This window comes from Macaca fascicularis, chromosome 11, assembly GCF_037993035.2.
Source record: "Macaca fascicularis isolate 582-1 chromosome 11, T2T-MFA8v1.1".
NCBI classification, from domain to species: Eukaryota; Metazoa; Chordata; class Mammalia; order Primates; family Cercopithecidae; genus Macaca; species Macaca fascicularis.
The window spans coordinates 71208506-71236212 of NC_088385.1; the positions used below are offsets into that span (position 1 = coordinate 71208506).

The 27707-nt window shown below is 39.3% G+C and overlaps 1 protein-coding gene across 4 annotated transcripts in view; it reads left to right on the top strand.

Moving 5' to 3' along the window:
* The first annotated feature begins 39 nt into the window (after positions 1 to 39).
* TBK1 (TANK binding kinase 1) overlaps positions 40 to 27707 on the top strand; it is a 48866-nt gene continuing 21198 nt past the window's right edge. For 2 of the 4 annotated variants that reach the window (XR_012420435.1, XM_005571442.4), the window contains exons 1-6: positions 40 to 104; positions 3439 to 3556; positions 7427 to 7567; positions 12180 to 12309; positions 15071 to 15252; positions 22768 to 22928. Coding sequence is in view for 3 of the 4 variants with exons in the window: in XM_005571442.4 (XP_005571499.2) it covers positions 3470 to 3556; positions 7427 to 7567; positions 12180 to 12309; positions 15071 to 15252; positions 22768 to 22928 (701 nt within the window). In the remaining variant the exon portion in view is untranslated. Of the gene's footprint in view, positions 313 to 2212; positions 2311 to 3438; positions 3557 to 7426; positions 7568 to 12179; positions 12310 to 15070; positions 15253 to 22767; positions 22929 to 27707 lie in introns of all 4 variants that reach the window. The other 2 variants (XM_065524528.1, XM_015431150.3) reach the window with 2 other exon arrangements.

Consider the following 27707-nt stretch of genomic DNA (forward strand, 5'->3'; position numbering starts at 1 on the left):
CCGTCGGTCACGTGGCCCCCGGCCAGGGCTTGCGAAGCCGGAAGTGTCCTGGGGCTCGAGGCCGCGGGAGCCCGCCGGCGGTGGCGCGGCGGAGACCCGGCTGGGTAAGTGAGACGGCCGCGGGCGGAGGGGCCGAGGCGGCGCGGGGCGCGGTCGGTCAGGCCTGCGCCTCCCGGCGGGGAGCGCTCCCGCCCCCTGTGGGAGGCTGGGATGCTGAGTCAGAGCGGGGGCGGGGGCGGGCGCACCGAGAAGCCCAGCACGACCCGAGGCCAAGCCATCCAGGACCCAGGCTGCGCGGACACTGCCTCTGGGGTGTGTGTCAGGGGCGGCCGTAGCGGGTGGAATGGTCGGGCGGGCCCTGTTCCCTGCATCCCCGCTCCTTGCCGCGCGGCCGGTCCTCGACCTGCATCCCGTCCGGCGGCTTTGGGCACAAAGAGGACGACTCCGTTACCGGGCCTGGGCCCTGGCCGCCCGGGGAGGCAGGGGCACCTCTTTCCCTTGAAGTTAGACTCGCTGTTTTCTACCCTCTTTCCTAGAGTCGACACACCTGGCAGTTTTTAAATGCATTGATTTTTCAGAGGATTAAAAAGAGACGTTTCCTTAGAGTTTTAGTGATGTTCTGTCCGCAGAGGTTGACTCACACCGGAAATTAGAAGCCTAAGATATGTTAAATATATGCCTATGAAATACGAATTCCCAGACGTTCCTTGCTCCTCGTCTACCTGACTTATGAGTTTAATTTGTAGTCTCTATCCCAGGTATTTTTAGTAGGTGGCCTCAAAACAACTCACAAGTAATTGCCAAATGTATAACCAAAGACAGGTCTTTTCCACTCTGGAAGCCCCAGTGTATGAATCACATAGGGGTAGAGTTTGGAAATCCTGGAACTTTGTCCTTAGGCTATGTTGTCAAACCTGTTTTCATCCCTCAGCAAATAGTAACTTTCGTTTTGGACGGTATAAGGAAGTAGACTGAACACGGCATCATCAGCAACATACTTGTGGAGTGCTTGCCTATATGCTTGTCAAAAATTTGGGACGATTTATATGGCAAGCACGTTGTGGGTGTGCTGAGTCATGTTTTAGCATGTTATTGTGGAGTTATTGGAAGATAGTTTCAGAAGATATTTCCCCTGACCACTATTGTGATTACTCTTAAACAGAAACTATAGTTTTGTATCTGCATAGAGAACAGATACCTTAGCTGATAAATATTTTTCTTATTATTCTGAAGGTACATACATATAGGTACCTAATGGTACTATTTGCCATTTATAGTTACATTGATTAGGGAAAGTTTTTCATTAGATAGTTGAGACGTTTATTATTGTATCGTAAATGAAATGTAATAACTGACAAATGTGTATTCCTTATTTGCGAAAAGGAAATCTTATTTTTATTACTTATTTCCAGTAGTCGTATATAAAATTTATCTAAATTAGATGGGTGGTAAAATTATATAAAACTATCCTGCTGTATCTGTGATTGGTAAAATTGAGACCCCTGACCATTCTGCATATTCCTAACCCAACTTGGGCATATTGGTGGTCATTAATTCATCACAGAATACCTACTCTAGCATACTACTTTTTGCTTTAACTTACTGTGGAGGGATATTAAAATCCATGATTTGATGACAGTACAGCAGGTTTAAGGGGGCATGGTAGGACTAGTGTTTATGCTATGTTAGCATACATCAATTTTAGTCCAATGTGGAGCTTGGATATTTTGTATACCTTGATAGATCCATAGCTTTTCAGTATTAAAGACTTGATAATACAGGCTACTTGATACGTTTATATATTTATACTTGGAGGTTGGAGAAACTATCCTTAATTTCAGAAGAGTTCGTAACTTTTCAGGAATAATAATTTTTGCACCTTTCCTTTATACTTGTCAAGTTCTGTGTAGATTGTGTAGATGAAATTTTAGCTTATGGAAATATTATGCAATGGCAACATTTGTTTTCATTAGTGTTTCCCTGCTCTGAAGGAAACAAAGTAATTTTTTCTATATTTATTATATTTTACATTATTACTTTTCTTTATTTTAAAACACCTTAAATTATGTCTTAAATTAGTCTTTCAAAACATTTGAAGGAGGTAAGTAACAATATCACTCTCACGGACAAAGACAAAATTAGAAGAGAAATAGGTGTTGGGTTTTTTTGTTTTTGTTTTTTTTTTGAGATGGAGTCTTGCTCTTTCACCCAGGCTGAAGTGCAGTGGCGTGATCTCAGCTCACTGCAACCTCTGCCTGCCGGGTTCAAGCAATTCTCCTGCCTCAGCCTCCTGAGTAGCTGGAATTACAGGTATGCACCACCACGCCTGGCTAATTTTTTTGTATTTTTAGTAGAAGAGGGGTTTCTCCATATTGGCCAGGCTGGTCTCAAACTCCTGACCTTGTGGTCCGCCCGCCTCGGACTCCCAAAGTGCTGGGATTACAGGCATGAGCCACTGCACCCGACTGAGAAATAGATGTTTCTTTCAGCCCTGTGATAAGTTAATTAAATTGAATGTATGTCATTGGTTAATGTTTTTTTTTTTCAAAGCTCACACAACATTTTAGCCTTGAATATTGCTAGAAACTTAGATTTTTTTTTTTTTTCCTTTTGAGATGGAGTCTTGCTGTGTCACCCAGGCTGGAATGGGGTGGCACGATCTGGGCTCACTGCAGCCTCTGCTTCCGGGTTCAAGTGATTCTCCTGTCTCAGCCTCCCGAGTAGCTGGGATACAGGCGCCTGCCACTATACCCATCTAATTTTTGTATTTTTTCTGGAGACAGGGCTTTTCTATGTTAGCCAAGGTCTCAAACTCCTGGCCTCAGGTGATCTGCCCGCCTTGGCCTTCCAAAGTGCTGGGATTACAGGCATGAGCCACTGCTGTCAGCTGAAACGCAAATTTTTTTTTGTCATATTATTGTATTTTATTATAGTATGTGTAGTGTATACTAACTTAAAGGGAAACAATGTAATCAAAATGATGATCATGGGGAAAATGGCATCTTGCTTTAATCTTCAACTTAAAGTTACTCTTAATAATCCGTTTATACCATTATGTCAAATTTTAGTCATCCCTGCAGAATTTTAGACAAATGAAAACAGACAAGGTGACACCAAAGAGTTAAGCACAGAAAGTGATATTGATTAAAAAGTTGAAAGTAAAAATCTACCTTGGCTAGAACTGAACATTCAGATCCATCTCTCCAGGGGAAAATCTAACTTGAATCATAATGGTTCATATTTTGACTAGTTTATACCATATCAATTAGCAACTTATGACTTGAAAATACTTTGAAACTTAGATATTTATATTGAACTGTTTATACACTTCAGCAACAGATAATGGGTGATCTTACTTGAGACTAAAAACAGCTAACATTTGTTTCTTAACTGTGTTACTCCCTTAAAACATATTTGCAAATTTGTTTTTTCTCTTAGTATAACAAGAGGATTGCCTGATCCAGCCAAGATGCAGAGCACTTCTAATCATCTGTGGCTTTTATCTGATATTTTAGGCCAAGGAGCTACTGCAAATGTCTTTCGTGGAAGACATAAGGTTGGTACAGAGAAAACTTTGAAGACCTTTTATCACTGTATGTATTTTGTTCTGAGATACATGCTTACGCTAAAATGTGTGACTTGGTGATTTTGATCCCTTTGTCTGAAGAAATTGTTTTAATGATTTTTGTGGTTATTTAAGGCATAGCTGTGTCAGGCAGTGAACTATCTACCCAGTGGTGGCAGAGATTAAGTGTTAGTGAGTGGAGGGAAACAGATTGGTTGAAAATGGACTGGGAAAGATTACTGCAGCTCCCCTATGGTAGAGAGTGATTTCACTGACAGAAGTTCAGTGTAATGAGTTGAGGTAGCATTTGATGTGGCATTTTGGATGGTAGGGAGGCAGATGTGTAGTTGGAGGGGAACTCACAGGTGTTTCTGATAGGCTCTGGTAAGGGTAAGTACCCCTACTAAAACAGCATCCTACAAAGCAGATGGGAGTAAAATGAGATTCTCAACAAGGAGCCCAGGTTGAAAAGACCATATTTTCATATAAGGGAATCAGAACCTGGTAGTGGAGGTGGGAATAAAATAAGATTATTCCCAGAGGCACTTCAAGAACCAAAAAGGATTTTGTGTCAGATTCAATGTGGAGGATGAAATTAAAAATAGTTAAAATAATTTAAAATGAAGAAATCGAAGATAATTAAACTTCCTATTCTGGGAAAGACGCTGGAAAAATAGAGTCTATTCTGGGAAAGAAGCTGGAAAAATGGAGTACACAGTTCATTCATAATACAAATAATAACTAATTTTGCAGTGCTATGAATTTGTTTTGGAGCTGAATGATGTTTGGAGCTTCCTAAGTCCTTATTTTCAGAAATAGGGCCCTAAAGTTTTAGTAGAGAGGAATTGCTTCCTCTTTTCCTGTATTCTTGAGACTACCAGTCAGTTCTGTCAGTGATGATGAGATAAGCGTACATCGGGGAGTGGCTGTTTCCTCTGGGGAGAGTATATTGACTATAAACACCCTTTATGGCTCATAGAGAATGAATCAGAAGTACCATACGGACAACTTTTAGCTTTCCTCTCCCTGTATCTAGAATTATCCACAAGCTCTGGATTCTTACTCAGATTACTTGTGATCGATCCTGGGTACCCCATCCTAGAAATTGCTTTTGTTTTATGCCAAAGAGAAAATGACTAGTGACTCAGAATTTAGCATTGAGAACACATCTGATCATCTTATCTTCCTGTAGTCCAAATTAACAAACTTTTAATTATCACTTGGTATGTGTCAGGCACTGTGGCAGACCTAGTGAATATAACTATAGCTAATGTGCAGTCCCTGGACACAGTTTCGGGTTTAGTAGCAGGATGGATTAGAAAGGAAGTAAATTGGAAGCTGATGGGATGAGAGATAGTCAATAGTGATAGAGACTGGATGAGACATATTGAAAGGGCCTGGCACTAGAAGATACGTCACATATCCTGCTCCTCTTTCCTTACTTAAATACTCTGTGCTTCATGTAAATGACTACACATAGTATGCACTCTATAAATGTTTGCTGAATGAAAAAATGAGTGAATGAACGAGGACTGATTAGACTACCCCAAGACAATCTGAAGCTCTCCAAAGGAAACAAATATGTACCCATTATAGTGTGGAAATCTAAAATGAGGATTTGAGAAATATAAGAATTAATTAAAAGATTGCCACATCGGACATAGTGGCTCACGCCTATAATCCCAGCACTTTGGGAGGCCAAGATAGGTGGATTGCTTGTGTCTAGGAGTTTTGAGACCAGCCTGGGCAACATGGCAAAACCCTGTCTCTACTAGAAACACACACACGCACACAAACACGCGCGCGAAAAAGATGGCCAAGGCCCAGTCTAATATTTAGTCCCCAACAGTTTTCCTAGGAAGGTGCTTTGAGAAACCAAGTTTGTTCTTAATGACGGCAATTTCAAGTGTTTAGGACTATATCCTCCAAAAAATCCTGCTTCCCTTTAACTATTTAAGGATTTTTACCATGATATTAACCCTTTTATATTATTTCTTAGAATGACCGAATTCTTACATTTATTACTTGTCATTCAAAGTATATTACCTACTTAATCTCTTTTTCATTAAATTGCTTTTAGTTACTAATGTATGAGTGTGGATGTGTATATTCATGGTGAAGTTGAAGGGAAGAGAGTTGAAGGATATGTTGATCTGCACATATGGATATATACACACACACATATATATATGGAATATATATATATGGATCTCTATTATTTGTATACACTTTGACTTAGTGAATAATAGATGACTGTGTAGGTGAATAAAGGGAAAAGGTACGTTTCCACCTATATCCCGATAATCTCACAGGCATGATGTAGTCTACACAAGTTTGGAAAATAATGACCGTGAGGTCAGTGGGTATATTGCAAAATTGTATTATTTTCCCTGCTTGCTCCTCTGTTAGGTTTCTCCTAGTTTTAGACTGAGTTTGAGGTCTGTCTCAGCTTAAGAAAAATCACTCTGTTGGGTGATATATAGATTTGGCAGTGTCTTTACCCTTACTGAACTAAGGGAAAAACAGTGGAACTGAACTATAGTTAAATTCTTCTCTTTTCATATGTCTGAAAATGGTCATTGGCTCTTTCATCTTTCATTTTCCTCTGGAAAGAATATATATCAATTTGTGCATTTTGCATGACCAGGGTGAGGGGAATCACATAGGATTATGAAGCAGTTAAATGGCCTTAAGAAAAGGATCATGCGATTCTGGAGTGAGAGAGGAGGATGATAGCTCCAAGTGGTGAATCTGTGGAAAGTATAAAGAAGGCTCCAAAGCAGGAACAGTACAGAGGTCCTGATAGAGATGAAATGTCGTTAGCCATGAAATGTGCTTGAAACCCAGGCTCAAAGAGAAAAGGATTTTCCTGCTTGCTCTAGGGAAGTTCAACCTTGGATGAATGGGGGGAAATGTAAGGCTAAACTCAAGATCTGGACTGGCCACGAGGGAGAGGCTTGCTCATTAGAGTGATTGGAAGGAAGTGAGAGGGTCTGAAAGAGAATCTTAAAGGAAGGTTAATAAGAAGAACATACGAATATGATATTTACCTGAAATGTAAGCGTATGTTTAGAACCTCTAAGATTCCCTCCCAACTACAGCTGTGCTTTGTAATTTTGTGTGTGATCTACTTCAGTAGGTCATGAAAGAGTGAGAGTGGGATGCTGCGATACATCAGTAGAGAAGAAGAAATAAATGCCTTTAATCCTCTAGAGAGGGTCTGTGAAGGAACAGCCTGCCCTGGTCATCTAAGTAGAGTTGCAGAAAGTAACCCAGGGCAGCAGGGGTAGAATCCAACCAGGAAGTCTGCTTTAGCCTCGCTCTGCAACTCCTGCTTTCCCCACTCCCCTCCCCAGCATTGTCCTAGCTACAAAATAATTCTGAAAAGTTGATTGCATTACTTTGATATTCTTAATAAAAATCTCATAGGTGGAATATAGTGCTCAGTCTCTCTGTCCTGCTTTGATTTGTTTAAAATTATTAGGCCTTGGAGAAGCCCTTGTGAGTTTCACTTTCTATTTCCTCTCTAAAAGATGATTTTGCTTTTGATATTATTATAGCTTTTATCTTCCGATGTGTGACTATTTTTGCCCCACTGTATCCTCATGAAAGCTTTATGATATGAAAGAAAATATCCATTTCTAAATTCCAAAAGGTGTAATTTGAAAGAAATGTTGAGCAGTTAATTGATTCATTTTAACTTTTTAGAAAAGTCAAGAGTCCTAGTACAGATTCCCTGTGCCTAAAAGATGCACGATGTTCTATCAGAAAATAAGTTGCAATAACTAGTTTTAATGCTACCTTTTAATCTCTTTTACAATATTATGAATAAGTAAAACATTTCTCTCTTTTTTTTTTAAGAAAACTGGTGATTTATTTGCTATCAAAGTATTTAATAACATAAGCTTCCTTCGTCCAGTGGACGTTCAAATGAGAGAATTTGAAGTGTTGAAAAAACTCAATCACAAAAATATTGTCAAATTATTTGCTATTGAAGAAGAGGTAAGTAGTAAAACTTTAGTTAATCTTACATTTATTGTAGTTATGAGTCAAGAGATAGAACCTAATATTAAAAAATTGATTTTTTAAAAAAAACTGTTGAAAATTGGGGTTTGTACAACCAAATACTCTATCCTAAAGGATTCTTGAATACATAGAACAATAGAAATAAAATATCATAAAAATGGAATCAGAAACAGTAGTATAAGAAATCAAAGGGGGTGGCCAGGTACGGCTGGGTGTGGTGGCTCATGCCTGTAATCCCAGCACTTTGGGAGGCCGAGGCAGGCAGATCACGAGGTCAAGAGATTGAGACCAGCCTGACCAATATGGTGAAACCCCATCTCTACTAAAAATACAAAAATTAGTTGGGCGTGGTGGTGTGCACCTGTAGTGCCAGCTACTTGGGAGGCTGAGGCAGGAGAATTGCTTAAACCTGGGAGGCAGAGGTCACAGTGAGCTGAGATCGTGCTGCTGCACTCCAGCCTGGCAACAGAGCAAGACTCCATCTCAGAAAAAAAAAAAAAGAAAGGATCACTTGAGCTCAGGAATTCGAGAACAGCCTGGGCAACATGGCAAAACCCTGTCTCTGTAAAAAATACAAAAATTTGCCGTGCGTGGAGGTGTGCACCTGTAGTTCCAGCTACTCAGGAGGCTGAGGTGGGAGGATCACCTGAGCCTGAGAGATCAAGGCTACAGTGAACCATATTGTGCCACTATACTCTAGCCTGGGTGATGGAGTGAGACCCTGTCTCAAAAAATTAAAGAAATAAAGAAATGAAAGGGTATTGAATATGGTTACCAGTATTATTACTAGAAAAAGACAGGTAACAAGTTAAATCAATAATTATAAAAAGAAAAAATAATTATAAAAAGAAAAAAATTAAACTTTAAAAAAAATAAAAATTTTTTATTTTGCGAAAGAATAAAAATTTCAAGAGTCCTAGAGTTTAAGATATGAAGTCCAATTATAAAAGAATTGATTTTTTTAAGGGGAAATGGTGGATGTAAGAATGTCATTAGGAAACGTAATCTAGAAATAATGGAAATAGAAATTATTTTAATCCCTTTAAACATGAGCAATCAATAAAGTCTTTGAGGAAAAAATGTAGTTTATACTCTTTAGTGATTTTATTTTTAGTGATTATTTCTTAGGAAGTAAACAGAAATATAATTTTATGCATAAAAATTTAATTGGCATGCTGTTTATAATAAAGAGTGGTTAAATAAGTTGAATAAATTAGAATGTGTGGCAGATAGTTACCTGGAATTAGCCAAACTCCAGGTTAAGAGCATAGCCTTCCAGACTGCCAAGTCTGCTCAAGACTTCTGATACCAATTGCGAAGGAGTTTGGCAAACTGCACAGAGAGAACAGTTCCCATAAGACTACCCTCACATCATACCAGTTGGATGCAAATATGGGGGTTGCCCATGACACTCAGATTTGGTAATTTGCTGGAAAGTAGAATGACTCACAAAACTGAGGAGAGTGCTATACTTACAATTACTATTTTATTGTAGCAAAAAGATGGAAGTTAGAACCAGCCAGAGGAAGAGACACAAAGCGTGGAATGTGGGAGGGTTCCAAACTTGAAGCTTCTTTGTCCTGAGGGACACATTACTGTCTCAGCATTGATGTGTGACAGTATGCGTGGAGTATTGCCAGTCAGGGAAGCTCACCCAAGCCTTTGGTGTCCAGGGTTTTTACTGAGGCTGGATCACTTATTGCCTGTATTGCTGACCTTTAGTCCCCAGCCCCTTCCAGAGTTTTGGGGTAATTCCTTTAGTCTCCATTTCCTCTGGAGGGCGGAACTCATACGGTGTGTTCTAAAGCCCCCATCATAAATCATGCTGTTAGAATCTCCAGTGGCCAAAGCCCCCAGAGGAACAAAGACAGAAGTCTTGTTCTTTCAGATAGGACATTTCAGGGGCCAGAGATCACTTTCCAGTAGCCAGGGGCAAAGCCTGACTTCTCTTTGGGTAAAGTTAATTTTACCACATAGTAGTTAAGTGGTAATGAAAAGAGATATTTACCAAAATTTTAATCTTCTCAAAACACCTTATATATGATGTTATGTGAGAAGAATCAGGATTAAAAATATATATGTAGTATGATGTTAATATATACAGTGTAATATGCAAACAGCATTATGTATCTATGACATTATTTGATTCATAGAAAAAAGACTGAAAAAAAATACACCAAAATATTAATTCATTATCTCCAGGTAATGGAATTATGTATACTTCCCAGATTTTCAACAATCAACATATATCATCATTTAAAAGCAACAGGTTTTTTTTTTGTGTTTTTTTTTTGAGACGGAGTCTCACTTTGTCACCCACCCAGGCTGGAGTGCAGTGGCGCGATCTCGGCTCACTGCAAGCTCCGCCCCCCCGTTCACGCCATTCTCCTGCCTCAGCCTCCCGAGTAGCTGGGACTACAGGCGCGCACCACCAAGCCCGGCTAATTTTTTGTATTTTTAGTAGAGACGGGGTTTCACCATGTTAGCCAGGATGATCTCGATCTCCTGACCTCGTGATCCGCCTGCCTCAGCCTCCCAAAGTGCTGGGATTACAGGCATGAGCCACCGCGCCCGGCAGTTTTTTTTTTCTATTACAATTATTTCTCTCTCTCTTTTGAAATGACTGCCAGAAAGTAATTTAAAATATTTTATAAAACTGTTTTGGAGATATGTAGAAAAAAATTATAAAAGAAAGGATAAAAAGTTGGAGATGAATAGTAGATTTTAAGACTCATTCACATTTTCAGGTTCTGAAATTGGTGTGCATCTTATAATCATTGTGTATATGTAATTTGATGGTATTTCTTTTTCCCCGTAAAGCTGTTATTAAATTGATGAAGCATTATAATCAATGGTATGTTAAAATTAAGGTTTAAAACAAATGAGCAGCTCAGATGCAAATGAGCAGACTGGAGCTTTGCTGTGAGAGGGACCACTCAGCTGTTCTGCTCCCCATTTATTTTTAAGGATAGGACTCCATTCCTTGAAGTAACAGTAGTCATCATAAGAAAATTTTCATTTTAAGAGGTTAGAAGAGCTGTTGCCCTAAATGTGCTGTTATACATAAGAAATTCAACACTGGCGTGATGTCTCACGCCTGTAATCCCAGCACTTTGGGAGGCCGAGGCGGGCGGATTACAAGGTCAGGAGATTGAGACCATCCTGGCTAACATGGTGAAACCCCGTCTCTACTAAAAATACAAAAAAATTAGCTGGGTGTGGTGGCACGTGCCTGTAGTCCCAGCTACCTGGGAGGCTGAGGCAGGAGAATGGAGAATGGAGTGAACCTGGGAGGCAGAGAGTCGAGATCGTGCCACTGCACTCCAGCCTGGGCAACAGAGCAAGATTCCGTCTCAAAAAAAAAAAAAAGAAATAAAGAATTTCAAGTGACTGGGTGTGGTGGCTCAAGCTTGCAATCTCAGCACTTTGGGAGGTTGAGGCAGGCAGATTGCTTGAGCCCAGAAGTTCGAGACTAGCCTGGGCAACATAGTGAGACCCCATCTCTACAAAATAATAGAAAAATCAGCCAAGCATGGTGGAGCATGTCCATACTCCCAGCTACTTGGGAGCTGAGGCAGGAGAATCACTTGAACCTTGGAAGTGGAGGTTGCTCTGAGACAGAGCAAGACTGTCTCAAACAAAAAAAGAAAAGAAATTTAAGATAATTTTAAGGCCGGGCACGGTGGCTCAAGCCTGTAATCCCAGCACTTTGGGAGGCCGAGACGGGCGGATCACGAGGTCAGGAGATCGAGACCATCCTGGCTAACACGGTGAAACCCCGTCTCTACTAAAAAATACAAAAAACTAGCCGGGCGAGGTGGCGAGTGCCTGTAGTCCCAGCTACTCGGGATGCTGAGGCAGGAGAATGGCATGAACCCAGGAGGCGGAGCTTGCAGTGAGCCGAGATCTGGCCATTGCACTCCAGCCTGGGTGACAGAGCAAGACTCCGTCTCAAAAAAAAAAAAAAAAGATAATTTTAACAAAACCATCATAACATTGTACCAATGATTTTGTAGTTCAGATTTAGCTACTTTTTACTGTGGTTTGTCTTCAAAAACAAATCCAACTTCTTAATAGGAATTTGGAAAATGTTAATTCTTTTTCTTTTTCTTTTTTTTTTATTTATTTATTTTTTGAGATGGAGTCTCGCTTTGTCGCCAGGCTGGACTGCAGTGGCGCAATCTCGGCTCACTGCAACCTCCGCCTCCTGGGTTCAAGTGATTCTCCTGCCTCAGCCTCCTGAGTAGCTGGGACTAGAGGCGTGTGCCACCACACTCAGCTAATTTTTGTATTTTTAGTAGAGATGGGGTTTCATCATGTTGGCCAGGATGGTCTCAATCTCTTGACCTCGTGGTCCGCCCACCTCAGCCTCCCAAAGTGCTAGGATCACAGGCGTTAGCCACCACGCCTGGCTGGAAGATGTTAATTCTTATATGTGTATGGTCAACAGATACTGAATCTCAGGTGAACCTAAGTGCTTTCATCATTGTAACAAATCCTACATTTAAATGAAATCAGATAAGTACTGACATATAATCAAAATTTATTTTTTATGTTGATTCGCAATCAATGATTTTTTTTTTTTCAGACAACAACAAGACATAAAGTACTTATTATGGAATTTTGCCCATGTGGGAGTTTATACACTGTTTTAGAAGAGCCTTCTAATGCCTATGGACTACCAGAATCTGAATTCTTAATTGTTTTGCGAGATGTGGGTATGTTTATTTATGTGATTTCATTTATATATAAAATTTAATAACAGAATTTTTTAAAAACATCTTACATTCAAAACTAAAGACCTTTATGCAATGCTTCCTTAGATATGACACCAAAAACACAAATACCAAAAATAAATACATAAATTGGACTTCATCAACATTAAACATTTTTGTGCCTCAAAGGACATCAGGTAAGTGAAAAGACAGCCCATAGAATGAGAAAAAAAATGTTTGTAAATCATACACCTGACATGGAATTTTTATCCAGACAAGTCAGCAATAAAAAGCCAAATAACCCAGTTTAAAAATGGGCAAAGGATTCGCATAGACATTTCTCCAGAGAAGATACACAAGTGGCTAACAAGTACATAAAAAAGGTTCAACGTTAATTAATCAATTAATAACCAACATCATTGGTTATTAGGGAAATGCTCATCAAAACCACAATGAAATACCACTTTATACCAATGAAAATGACTAATATCAAAAAGACAAACAGGACCAACCATGGTGGCTCACGCCTGTAATCCCAGCACTTTGGGAGGCGGAGGCAGGCAGATTGCTTGAGTCCAGGAGTTCAAGATCAGCCTGAGCAACATAGTGAGCCCCCGTCTCTACAAAAAATAAAATAAAAAATAGCCAAGCATGGTGGCATGCACCTGTAGTCCCAACTACTCGGGAGGCTGTGGTGGGAGGATAACTTGAGTCCAGGAGATTGAGGCTGCTGTGAGCCATGATTGTACCACTGCACTTCAGCCTGGGCAACAAAGCAAGACCCTATCTCAAAAAAAAAAAAAAAATTGAACAACAAGAAGTGTTGGCAAGAATATGGAGAAATTGGAATCCTCATACATTGCTGGTAGGATTGTAAAATGATACAGCCATTCTGGAAAACAGTCTAGAAGTTCCTCAAAAAGTTCAATATAGAATTATAGAATTATTTAACTTTTGACCAAATGACCCAGCAATTCCACTGCTACGTATATACCCCAAAGAATTAACATATCCATATAAAAGCTTGTACTCCAGTGTACTTAGCAGCATTATTCATAATAGCAAAAAATAAAAAATGAAAACAGCCCAAATGTCCCTCAACTGATGAATAGATAAACAAAAATGTGGTATGTCCATACAATGGAATATTATTTGTTTACAAAAAGATACGAAGTAGTTATATATGCTACAACATGGATGAACCTGAAAACATGTTAAGTGAAAGAAGCCAGACGCAATATTATGTGATTCCATTTATATGAAATGTCAAGAATAGGCAAATCCATAGAGACAGAAAGCAGATTAGTGGTTGCTGGGGGATCAGGAGAAGATGGAGTTGGGTATGAGATGTCTTTTTGGTGTGACAAAAGTATTCTGAAATTAGTGGTGATGGTTGTACAACTCTGACCATACTAAAATTGACTGAATTGTACACTTTAAAAAGGTGAATGTTGTGTGTGAATTATATCTCAGTGAACCTATTTTTTAAAAAAAATACTGCAATCAAAGGAAATAACATCTTAAAATAAATGAATCAAATATTCGAGGTATGGGGAGAAGTCAAGTGATAAAGAAGGTAAAAGATTGGTGGGAATTCTTGAACTTGACACTGGAAGCAGAGTGATTAGTTAGTTGAGGACACAATGAGAGAGAAACAATATTACTAGTATGCTACAGCCTGTTTAATCAAATAGGAATTATGGATATGATATCTTCCTAAGTATACTGGTAGTCCTGAGTTTTAATAATTATACATTGATACCCCTAAACCTTTTACATATTTTGAATTTAAACATTCATCTATCAGCCGTCAAGCAAATGTATAAAGTTATCACTAAGTGGCAGTGCCTGTCAGTTAGACAAAGTAGCTTAATTTCAGCAAAGTAGACAGCTTTGCCCTTAAGAAAAGAGAAAAGAAAATGGGCTTTTTGGAATAGCGTCAAGCATATGAGAATACATGTTTATGGAAACAAGTTTGACACTTTGCTGTTTTTCTGTTTCTTTTTTGCTGTTTTACATATTGAGTCCAGTTTACTTTTTAGGGAATTTTTCTCGCAAGATAAAGAAATATAAAACTCTGGTGAAAGATTGATATCTTTTTTGGGAATCTTTATTATTTTTATGTTTAAACAGTCACCCACATATATATAACCAAAGTAATTCAAGAAATCATATGCTTAAGACTGTTTTGTTACATTTTCCTGGTAGTACTTAAGAGACACTGGATTCTTCCTTAGACCACATTAATTTTTATCATTCTAAAACTTCTTTTTTTTTTTTTTTTTTTTGAGACGGAGTCTCGCTGTGTCTCCCAGGCTGGAGTGCAGTGGCGTGATCTCGGCTCACTGCAAGCTCCACCTCCCGGGTTCACGCCATTCTCCCGCCTCAGCCTCCAAAGTAGCTGAGACTACAGGTGCCCGCCACCACGCCCGGCTAGTTTTTTGTATTTTTAGTAGAGACGGGGTTTCACCATGTTAGCCAGGATAGTCTCGATCTCCTGACCTCGTGATCCACCCGCCTCGGCCTCCCAAAGTGCTGGGATTACAGGCTTGAGCCACCGCGCCCGGCCTCATTCTAAAACTTCTTATAACTAAAGCATAAGATATTATATATGTTTATTTATTATCTATTCTTTGAGTAAAATTACTTTGAACCAAATTATGGAAAAATTTATATTAAGTTTGAGTGACTATATCAATGAATTTGAGACATGCACACATACACCTAAATACATGATGACTTCTTTTGTTTTATATTGTTGAAGTGGGTGGAATGAATCATCTTCGAGAGAATGGCATAGTGCACCGTGATATCAAGCCAGGAAATATCATGCGTGTTATAGGGGAAGATGGACAGTCTGTGTACAAACTCACAGATTTTGGTGCAGCTAGAGAATTAGAAGATGATGAGCAGTTTGTTTCTCTGTATGGCACAGAAGAATATTTGGTAAGTCATGCATCGCTAATATTTTCATTTAAAGAAGCTTGATGTATTGTAATTATAATTGGGTAATTGATCAGCCAATTCACTATAAAATACCATTTCCTTTTTATGACAAAAATTAAATTTTCTATTCTAATGAATATGTGTAACATGGGAAATTAGGTACTCGTTTCCAAGGGTGCAGTTATTTTTCTGTTAAAAATTCTTGAAAGTTTTATAGCACCCTTAAATTCTTGAGTTTTACTGATGCTATGGATCTGTATCAGAAGGATCCCTTTTTTTGATGAGGAGTCAATATATTACAAGCTTGTTATAATACTGTTTTTTATATATTCATTATGTTTATGAAACAGATAATTTTATTTGGGGGAGTTTGGTTATTGAATGACTAAAAGGACCATTGTTAGAAACACACACGCACAAAATTCCCCTGAGAAGATCTAACTTGAAATTTTAGAAAGCTAGAAAAGCTCTGTGGTTGAAAAAGTTTATGTAGGTGTGTTTTTGTAAAGTCAGTAAATATTTGAAACACTTAAGAAAATATACTTAAAAGTAAATAGTTTTAACATGTAATGAGGAAGTTTAATATATATAGCTCACTAATTGTTCATGGCTCTGGATTTTGTCTTAAAAGTCATAGAATCTATGACTTTTTTGCATTTGGATTGTGCGGTTGTAGTTTTATAAGATGCAAGATATCTACCACCCCCTGCAGCTTTATTCAGAGTATTCTAAGTGGCATGAACTAAGTGTCTTAAATTGTTATCCTAACTATTGGTAACCCCAAAATGATCTGTAGATATATGTGATGATCTTTTAGATAAGAGTACCTAAGAATGGGTCAGATGCAGTGGCTCATGCCTATAATTCCAACACTTTGGGATGCCGATGATTGCTTCCTCGGCAGGCAAAGGATTGCTTCCTCGGCAGGCAAAGGATTGCTTAAGCCCGGGAGTTCAAGACCAGTCTGGGCACAATGACAAGACCCCATCTCTGCAAAAAATTACAAAATTAGCCAGGCATGGTGGTACACATCTGTACTCCCAGCTACTCGTGAGGCTGAGGCAGAAGGATCCCTTGAGCCCAGAAATTTGAGGCAGCAGTAAGCTGTGATTGCACCACTGCAATCTGGCCTGGGCTACAAAGCGAGACCCTGTCTCTTAATTTTTTTAAAAAAAAAGTACCTGACCCAGGCACGGTGACTCATGCCTGTAATCCCAGCACTTTGGGAGGCCGAGGTGAGCAGATCACAAGGTTGGGAGTTTGAGACCAGCCTGGGTAACATGGTGAAACCCCATCTCTACTCAAAATACGAAAATTAGCTGGGTGTGGTGACGTGTGCCTGTAATCCCAGCTACTTTGGGCGGTTGAGGCAGAATTGTTTGAACCTGGGAGGTGGAGGTTTCAATGAGCCAAGATCATGCCACTGCATTCCAGCCTGGGTGACAGAGTGAGACTCTGTCTCAGGGGGGAAAAAAAAAAAAAAAAAAAAGGTACCTAAAAATGGATTTTATTCATTCATTGCACAAATATTTATGAAGTGCCTACTATATACCAGATACTGTTCTAGGTGCTCAGACTCTAGATACATGATATTCCTGCTCTTATGGAGCCCACATTCTGGTAGGGAAAAAAGATAATTAACAAGTAAAGTAAATTCAGATCATTAAAGTTTAGCAAAGACAATAAATTAAGGTGGTAAGATAAAGAGTGACTAGCAGGAGAAAGATAGCCTGGGAAAGCCTCCTTTAAGGACTAAATGAACTGACACTGAAATGATAAAAAGAAGCAAGCCAGGCACACTGTTCTGACTGCTGTGCTGTGGCCATTCCCTGGCCCTGTGGAAGCTACCTCACCCTGCAGTAAAGAAACTCAACCACCAGTCCTCATACTCCTCGGCAGTTCCCTCCATCTCTACTTGCTGTGTACTACTGAACCCTACTGCATCGGTCTAGCCTCCTCTCCCCTACGTAGACGTGTGTTGTTGAGGGCCCAAGATGCCTGTGGGGTCCTCTGGCTGTCTGAGTTGTGACGTGTGAGCTGCTTTGTGATGCAGTGGACTCCCTGTCATTGTGGATCTGGAGAATGTGTCATAGAACATAGATGGCAGAGGGAAGTACAGTTGTAATGAATTCACCTTCAAGCTTCCTGAGACTCTTGGCTGGAACAGAGACAGGACTCAGATGTTTCTGGCAAATGGAATCAGGCTTCATATCCTGAATTCTCCATGAGAATGTAAGCGCCACAAAAGCAGGGACTTTCATCTTAGCCTGCCGAGAACACCAAGCAGAGTTAGACAAGAGGAAATCACCTCTTGCCTGCTCCTTTCTCTGTCCTACGTGACATTTGTGCTTTTGCTATTATCCTTTTGTCTCTTCCTGGCCCTCAGCGTGTGACTGAGTCAACGCACATCTTCATTCTCATTTCTCTGTTGGTGGTCTTCTCAGTTATATTTGGCTAGACCATGCTTTCTGCTTCTAGAAGCAACACTGCTGAATTCACACCAGAGCTTTGGTACAAGGCAGCTTCCTGATTCGTTCACTTCCCCAGCTCAGACATTCCCCTTCTCTTTTCTCTTAGAGCAGTGAGCCTCCAATAAATAGCTCAAGGCCATGTTCTCCCAGACTGCCTCCTTTCCAGTAGCAAGCTCGAGCCAGTGTCCTTCAAATTCAATTATTAGATAAAATAACTTCTTCAAAAATTCAATTTCTCTCTCTCTTTCTCTTTCTCTTTCTCTCACCCCGTACTTTTTTTCCCCAACCCCACTTTCTGTAAGAACAGCCTATTTCTAAAAGCTAGTTCACCAGCCCCAGCTCCTTGTCTCTGGAGCCCACACTTGTCATGGCCAAAGCCACAGTAGATGAGTGCTCAGGACACTGCCATTCCCAGGAGGGCACTGCTTGCCAAGGTTTACTGCTCTAAGAATGTTCTTGTGCTTCAGTCTGGTTCCATCAGGCCCAGAGAAAACAGGAGCTGTAAAGGCCTGGAGACAAGAATGACCTCAGGAGTTGGAGAAACAGAAAATATGGCAGTTTTGCTGGAATTTAGTGAGTAAAGAGGCAAGTGGAAGGAGTTAGAATTGAAGACGTAATCAAGGGGCTAGCCAGATCAGATAGGCTAGTAGTTTAAACCCTGTCAGACCAATACCCCCTTTTTATAATAAATATTTTGCAGTGTTCCCTTCAGTATCTTGAAATGAAATTCCTAGATAATATAAACCTGCACACTTAATTAAAATAGCATATCTGAATAATGTAAAGGAAAATATTTTATAATAAAATAATAGATATTTAATATGTAAAAATTTAGAAACAGCTTCATGAGCAAACAAATTAAGTAGTCATACATGCTTGTGCCTATATGTAATACCACTTTGAATACAAGTGCTGTGATAACTCATGTTGTATTAGTGAATCACATCACAAATGGTAATATTGTTATTGACATGATTTTCCAAAGTAGTGAACAATTTTTGGTAAAGTTTCTAACTAAACAAAGTGGATTTAAATATAGTTACATTCTTGGAAAAACTGTGCAAAAATGCTTTGTTATATATAAACTGGAGTTCGAAATAGATTTCTCACCTGTACAAGTATCTGACAGAATATTCCAAAGTCATTCAGACTATATATAGGAGGATCATTTTTCAGAACTGTCACATATACTGCAGTATGTCCTTCAGTGTCTGGTCTCCTCCTTTTCCAATCATGATAATTACCATAACAAGCAAAGAGCAGTCCTGTACCAGCCTTCATGAGGTTGCTTCCCCAATACCAACTATTAATCTTTCATGTAACCTCCTGGGAACACAGTTTAGCTTTTGCCTCTAAGACTTTTAAATCAAGAAAAGCAAAACATTAAATAAATTAACTCCAAGACTGTGCTGTACCCTAGGCTGAAATTTAACTCCAATCTATTTATTTCCTATTTCAGAATGGGAAATACTCAAATACAGTGCGCACCAGAAGTTATAAAATGAGATAAATAATAGTCTAAGACTCAGCAGCCTGGCTGTATTCTGCGTTTAATTGAAAACCTCCCTTGTTTTGAAGCTCCCAGGAACTACAACCCAGATGTTAAATCCTCTCTCTTTTGTATGTTAAAGTCCAAAGAAAACATTCTTCTACTGTTTTTTGTTTTTGTTGTTGTTGTTATTGTGACAGAGTCTCAATCTATCACCCAGGCTGGAGTGCAGTGGCACAATCTCAGCTCACTGCAAGCTGTACCTCCCAGGTTCAGGTGATTCTTATGTGCCAGCCTCCCAGATAGCTGGGGTTACAGGTGCACACCACAACACCTGGCTAATATTTTTGTGTATATATATGTGTATTTTTGAGACAGAGTCTCTCTGTTGCCCAGGCTGGAGTGTAGTGGTGCCATCTCAGCTCACTGCAACCTCCACCTTCTGGATTCAAGCAATTCTCCTGCCTCAGCTTCCCAAGTAGCTGGGATTACAGGCGTGTGCCACTACCCAGCAAATTTTTGTATTTTTAGTAGAGATGAGGTTTCACCATGTTGGCCAGGCTAGTCTCAAACTCCTGACCTCAAGTGATCCACCCACCTTGACCTCCCAAAGTGCTGGGATTACAGGATGTGAGCCACCACACACTGTCTCTTCTACTGTTTTTAATATAATGGATATTATCTCAGTAATATAATTCTGAAAACCTTGGAGTAGCTTTATCCTTATGCTTTTCTTCCAGATGCAATAGCCCAGGCCCAGTAACACCAAGCCGGTAGCACATCAGGAGAGAGCTAGTGGGCACAAATGTATCAGACCAGCATGTGTCAAGCCACCCCAAGTTAGTCACTCCCAGGGAATAGCTTCCTGCTATACCAATTAGGCTGTATATTATTGCACCTTGTGAGGAGGTCCGTCTTTGTCTCCTTCTAGAATCACTGTGTCTCCTCTTCCTAGGAGGCTTTATATTCCGGAAGGCATCAGACCTATCCAGGTACTCTTGGCCTCTTCACTACACCATTTACACACTAAGTACCAGCTACTAGGTCAAAGGTTTGGTAGTTGCTTCTTTGGACAAAAATCACTTTATGTGCTGTGCTACAGAACCAGCAGAGCCACTGAGATCCCATATATCTAGTAGGCATATGTTTGGACACTCACTTCAATACCCAGGTCTTATACTTGTCTGCATTCTGATTTCTCTTTAAAATGTATTTCTCGAAAGAGTCTTTTTCCCACCCTCATCTCCAGCCCCCCCACCCCCAACCCCCAGAAATCAGAGATTGATCCTTTGGGAGTAAGATTCACAGACTGCATCATTTAGAAGCCCGTCCCAGCAGCATTTCCTACACTGGTTCCCAGTTCCCTGGGCTGTAGCTAAATCCCACAATGTCATAAGGAATTGTTTTGGTTTGGGATCATTTAGATGGTAACTCTACTTTGGTCCATAAGTATACTTTTAAGATTTATTTTCCAAAAATCTTCAAGTTGCCAGTGTGTAACTTTCATGAAGGCAGATAGGAGGAGGCCATGCTGTGTGTGACCACTGGTTATTCTCTGCAGAACAAAATGTCCATCAGAATATCTGTTAGGTTCTGTAAGCTCCTAAACAATTTTTTAGAAGCTCCGTCTGTTCTTAGTGACTGTGGTATATAGTGCAGAGTGTCCAATCTTTTGGCTTCCCTGGGCCACATTGGAAGAATTTTCTTGGGCCACACATAAAATATGATAGATTTTCTTGGGCCACACATAAAATAATGATAGCTGATGAGCTATAAAAAAAAAAAATCGCAAAAGACCTCAATGTTTTAAGAAAGTTTATGAATTTGTGTTGGGCCGCATTCAAGGCTGTCCTGGGCTACATGTGGCCCATAGGCTGCGGGTTGGACAAACTTGGTGTAGTGTCTCCTATATGTAAGGACGTGTGTTGAATGTCAGTAGATCCCCAGTGAACCCAGTTAAGTTAGTCCTCTGAATTGATTCTAGAGAATTTAATTTCATTAAATTAAATACACTTACCCTGACAGATTGCATTTGAGGCATAAGGCAAAGAAATTAAGGCTGCCTGATAGGTTTTGGGTGTGAGCAGCTAGATATGTGGTGGTACTATTTACTTAAAGATTTAGGAGGAAGCAAGTTTAAGTGGGAAGACCAAGAGTCAATTTTGGATATGTTAAGAGTGAGCTGCCTGTAGACATCAAGAGAACGGTAGGATATATGAATCTGAGGCTCGGGGCCCAAGATAGTTTGGGATGTTAAAGCATACATATGATATTTAATGCATTAGGTCTAAATGGGAGATGAGGGAGTAAGGCAGTTATAATAAGCATGGACAGCTGTACTGAGAAATTTTGCTGTGGTGGGAAGCAGAGAATTGGGTAATTGTTGAAAGGAGTTTTGTGGTCAATTTAGAGATCTTTTTAAATGGGAGATATTAAAGCATGTTTGTAAGCAGAAAGTAATGAATCAGAACGGAGGGAAACATTGGTGCATTAAATAAGTAGGATAATTACAAGAATTGATTTCTGGAATTGGCGAGATGATATGATGGGCTCTTCAGTACAGATGGAAAAGTTGGCCATGTATAGGCACAATTCCATTGTGACTGGAAAGGAGGCCTGGAAAACGGACACAGATTGGCTGGGTGCAGTGGCTCACGCCTGTATTTTATTTTATTTTATTTTTTTTTTTTTTTTTTTTTTTTTTTTTTTGAGACAGAGTCTCGCTCTGTCCCCCAGGCTGGAGTGCAGTGGCACGATCTCGGCTCACTGCAAGCTCCATCTCCTGGGTTCAGGCCATTCTCCTGCCTCAGCCTCCCGAGTAGCTGGGACTATAGGCGCCCGCCACCGCACCCGGCTAATTTTTTGTATTTTTAGTAGAGACGGGGTTTCACCGTGGTCTCGATCTCCTGACCTTGTGATCCGCCCGCCTCGGCCTCCCAAAGTGCTGGGATTACAGGCGTGAGCCACCGCGCCCGGCCTGGCTCACGCCTGTAATCCCAGCACTTTGGAAGGCCAAGGCTCTCAAGGTCCTCAAGGATCACTTGAGGTCAGAAGTTCGAGACCAGCCTGACCAACATGGCAAAACCCCATCTCTACAAAAAATACAAAAATTAGCTAGGTATCATAGCAGGCACTTGTAGTCCCAGCTTCTCAGGAGGCTGAGGCAGGAGCATCGCTTGAACCCAGGAAGCAGAGCTTGCAGTGAGCTGAGATCAAGCCACTGCACTCCACCCCATCTCAAAAAAAAGAGAAAAAAAGAAAACGGACACAGATTCAGGTAGGTTGTATTTGTTAAAGGGCATAAGGGAGTGCTGGTCTGATTCCTTCCATTTCCACATTAAATTATGAAGCAGGGTCATCAAAATTGAGGATCAAAGGAGGTGGTGGTGGAAGTTTGAGGAGGGAGGGGAAGATGTGAAATAGTCTTTTCAGATTGGGAAAGTGAAGTTATTAGGAAAACAAAATAGAATTTCTAAGCATTATTGAGTATCCATTTGTTTGTATAATGAAATTGGTCACAAGTTCATAGATTTTTCATCTTTTTTTTAATCTTAGCACCCTGATATGTATGAGAGAGCAGTACTAAGAAAAGATCATCAAAAGAAATATGGAGCAACAGTTGATCTTTGGAGCATTGGGGTAACATTTTACCATGCAGCTACTGGATCACTGCCATTTAGACCCTTTGAAGGGCCTCGTAGGAATAAAGAAGTGATGTAAGTGGTTTCCCGATCTAAAAATCAGAGAAGCATTTAAAAAATGATTTCTATCTTGGTTCATCTTATTGTTAGTGGTTTATGCTAATGAAAATTGGTTTAACAATCATTTCTGATATTTTAAGCTACCTGAGTTTTTAAAAAGAATGCAGCCTTACAAAAGTATGCATAATTTTCCATGTTATGTTTAAATATCTTATATACTCAGTATAAATGGTATTCAGTCTTTGGCCCATCATTAAAAATGTACTGCTTTCTAGACTTATTTCAGCTCACTGTTTATTTCACTCTGCATACTCATCAGCACTTTTCTCCCATACAACTGAAAAAAATAATACAGTTCTGTGGAATATTAGAATCATTACCAGATCTAAAACATCAGTCTTACCCTAAAGTGAACTGATTTCTTTTACCATTTAAAAAATAACATTTTGGGCCAGGCATGGTGGCTCACGCCTGTAATCTCAGCACTTTGGGAGGCTGAGGGAGGAGGATCGCTTGAGCCCAGGAGTTCAAGACTAGCCTGAGCAACATGAGGGTTTTGTAGAGACCCTGTCTCTACAAAAAAAATACAAAAATTAGCCAGGGGTGGTGGTATGCTCCCGTAGTCCCAGCTACTCAGGAGGCTGAGGTGGGAGGATCACCTGAGCCCAGGAGATTGAGGCTGCAGTGAACTGTGATTGCACCACTGCACTCCAGCCTGGGCGACAGAGTGAGACCCTGTCTCTAAATAAATAAATGAAAGAAACTTAAAAATAACATTTTGGCAATAATGTAACATTAAACTTTTTTTTTCCAGTGTTGCAGATTTGGGCCAGACACTTACATATTTTACTAGTATAATGTATATTCATTTATGTATTGTCACAATTTTTTTTTTAATTTCCATTTTTATTTTAGATTCAGAGGGTATGTGTGAAGGTTTGGTTAAAAGGGTATATTGTGTGGTGCTGAGGTTTGGGCTTTTATTGATCCTATCACCCAGATAATGAACATGGTACTGAATAAGAAGTGTTTGGCCCTTGTCTCCCTCCCTCCCTACTTTTGGAGTCCCCATTGTCTATTGTTTCCATCCTTATGTCCATGTTTGATGCATTAAATAAGTGGGATAATTACAAGAATTGATTTCTGGAATTGGCGAGACAATATGATGGGCTCCACGGCACAGATGGAAAAGTTGTGAACCCAAGATTTAGCTCTCACTTATAAGTGAGAACATAACAGTATTTGGTTTTTTATTTCTGCATTAGTTCACTTAGGCTAAAGGTCTCCAGCTGTATCCATGTTGCTGCAAAGGATATGATTTCATTCTTTTTTATGGCTGCATAGTATTCTATGGTGTATATGTGCCACATTTTTGTTATCCAATCTGCCATTGATGGGAACCTAGATTTATTCTATGTGTTTGCTATTGTGAATACTGCTGGGATAAACATACAAGCGCATGTGTCTTTTTAGGTAGAACAATTTATTTTTCTTTGGTTATATACCCAGCAATGGGATTGTTGGGCATGAGATGGTATCTCATTGCGGTTTTGATTTGCATCTCTTTGATGATTCGTGGTTTTTTCATGTTTGTTGGCAGCAGCTTGCATAGTCTTCTTTTGAGGAGAGTGTGTTCATGTCCTTTGCTCACTTTTTAATGAGATTGTTTGTTTTTTTCTTGTTAATTCGTTTAAGTTCCTTGTAGATTCTGGATGTTAGTCCTTTGTCAAATGCATAGTTTACAAATAATTTCTCCCATTCTGTAGGTTATCTGTTTATTCTGTTGAGAGTTCTTTTTGCTGTGCCAAAGCTCTTTAGTTTAATTCTCATTTATCTATTTTTTATTTTGTTGCATTTGATTTTGGGGTCTTCATCATGAATTATTTGCCTAAGACAATGTATAGAAGAGTATGTCCTATATTTTCTTCTAGAATTTTTGTAGTTTGAGGTCTTACACTTAAGTCTTTAATTCATCTTGAGTTAATTTTTGTATATGGTAAGAGGTAGGGGTCTAGTTTTATTTTTCTGCATATGGTTAGCCAGTTTTCCCAGCACCATTTATCAAATAGGGTATCCTTTCCCCATTGTTTATTTTTGTCAACTTTGTCAAAGATATGTTGCTTGTAGATGTGTGGCTTTATTTTAGGAGTCTCTATTCTGTTCCATCAGTCTGTGTATCTTTTTGTACCAATACCATGCTGTTTTGGTTACGGTAGCCCTGCACTATAGTTTGAAGTCAGCTAATATGATGCCTTCAGCTTTGTTCTTTTTGCTTAAGACTGCCGTGGCTATTCAGGCTCTGTTTTTGTTCCATATGAATTTAGAATAGTTTTTTCTAATTCTGTGAAAAATAACATTAATAATTTGATAGGAATAGCATTGATTCTGTAGATTGCTCTGGGCAGTATGGATATTTTAATGATATTGATTCTTCCAACCCATGAGCATGGAATGCTTTTCCATTTGTTGTGTCATTTATGATTTCTTTCAGCGGTATTAGGTCTTGTAGTGATCTTTCAACTCCTCAGTTAAGTGTATTCCTAGGTATTTTTGTGTCTGTGTGTGGCTATGGTAAATGGGTTTGCGTTCTTGATTTGGTTCTCAGCTTTATCTGTGTATAGAAATGCTACTGATTGTTGTACATTTATTTTGTGTCCTGAGATTTGGCTGAAATTATTTATCAGGTCTAGGAGTCTTTTGGCGAAATCTTTAGGGTTTTCTAGGTTTAGAATCATATTGTCAGTGAAGAGGGATAATTTGACTACCTCTTTTCCTATTTGAATTTTTTTTTTCTCTTGCCTGATTGCTCTGGCTGGGATTTCTAGTACTATGTTGAGTAGGAGTGGTGAGAGTGGGCATCCTTGTCTTGTCTCAGTTCTTAAGGGGAATTGCCCATTCAGAATGATGTTGGCTATTGATTTGTCATAGATGGCTCTTATTATTTTGAGATATGTTCCTTCTGTGCCTACTTTGTTGAGGTGTATTGCCATAATTATTATGAAATAGTTACTGTGTATAAAGTCATTTTTTGTAAGCCAAGGAAAAGAGAGATGGATTTCTAGATGTGAAATTAATTGTACAAATAATCTATAATTGACCACACTTCTTTTTATTTTAAAAGACATTAGTGAATAATCTTGTTTCATGAGAAAGCCAAACCGCATACACATAAAACTATAATGTGAAGAATATTGAGTTTAGTGAATGGACAACAACTACTGACAGCATAACCTATCCAACCATTCTTTTAGGTCTTAACATATTTCTCGGACCTTTATATATTTGGCCCTACCTTTTGTTTTGTTTTGTTTTGTTTTTTTGAGACAGAGTCTCACTCTGTTGCCCAGGCAGGAGTGCAGTGGCCCGATCTCAGCTCACTGCAACCTCCACCTCCCAGGTTCAAGCAATTCTCCTGCCTCAGCCTCCCAAATAGCTGGGATTACAGGTGCCCACCACCATGCCCAGCTATTTTGTACTTTTAGTAGAGATGGGTTTCACCATGTTGCCCAGGCTGGTCTCGAACGCCTGGCCTCAGGTGATCTGCCCCCCACTCCTTGGTCTCCTAAAGTGCTGGCATTATAGGTGTGAGCCACCGCGCCCAGCCTGGCTCTATCTTTTATGAAGCAAACATGACTTTAAGTAATAATCACAACTGTAAAAATATAATTATTTAATCTCTTCTCAAAAAATGGAGGGAGAAGCATGTTTTTCCTTTTGTTGGTTGGAGGACGTAAAACAAATTCAGATGGTACAATGACTTTTTCTATAACTTGGGTATTTAAATGTTTTCCAGCAAGGACAGTGTACATATTTATGGGAAGAATAACCTATTCAACTGTACTGATGATTTTGGCATAGCATCCTATTGAACCTTTTTTATGTCATTGCCCTTTTAATGAAATCTCTTCATTAAGAAAAACTGATAATTTGTGTTTTTCTCATTACACATAAATTGTGCCTAACAGTTAATCCTACTTTTCTCATCATAGATAGTATCAGCATTTAAAGCAATGTCAGCATTTCTTGCTGCCCTAAAAATGGTTTAAATAGAAGTGTGTGCTGCTCCCTAATAAAGGAAACATGTGACTCATAAGCAGCTAGGAATACCTGATGATTTTATCTGACACCCTTGTGGGCAGATATACCATTAGAAGAATTCTACTTTATTAGAAACTCAACTTTTTATGAACATTGATGCTAAAGAATGTTCAGAGGTGATTGAAGTACTCAGTAATAATAATTGTTTTACTTCACTAATGAAGGATGTATTCATCCAACATTATAGTAGTGCTGATTTCTCAGCATCTCATTTGCATGTTATGAATGTAGTTATATGTGGATCTTATCAAAATTAAACTTTTTTAAAACTTGTAAGCATTCCCTTAAGACTTTTGCTATTTATTCTATTTATTTCTCTTTTGCATTAATCTCACATATGTGCCCTTACTCCTTAGATAGTTCTCACATGAACACACCTTATTTTCCATATTAATTTCCTCTTTGAAAAAATCTCTTAAGGCAGAAATCCTGACTGCCACTGCTGAGGAAGCAGCAAATGGTCTAAATCAGTTGTAGTGGTTTGTTCTATTTTTTTAAAAAATATTGATTTGCTCAGAGCATATTTAACGTTAAACAAATATGCTTTTTCCAAAATGTGCAAATGTGTGTTTACCAATGTACAAAGAATCTGATACTGTGCTCTGTATACTATAGTTTTATCTTTTTTGTTTTAAAGAATGCTATTCATTCTGCAGAAACTTTAGTTGTGCCTTTTAATAATATGGGTAAGAGGGA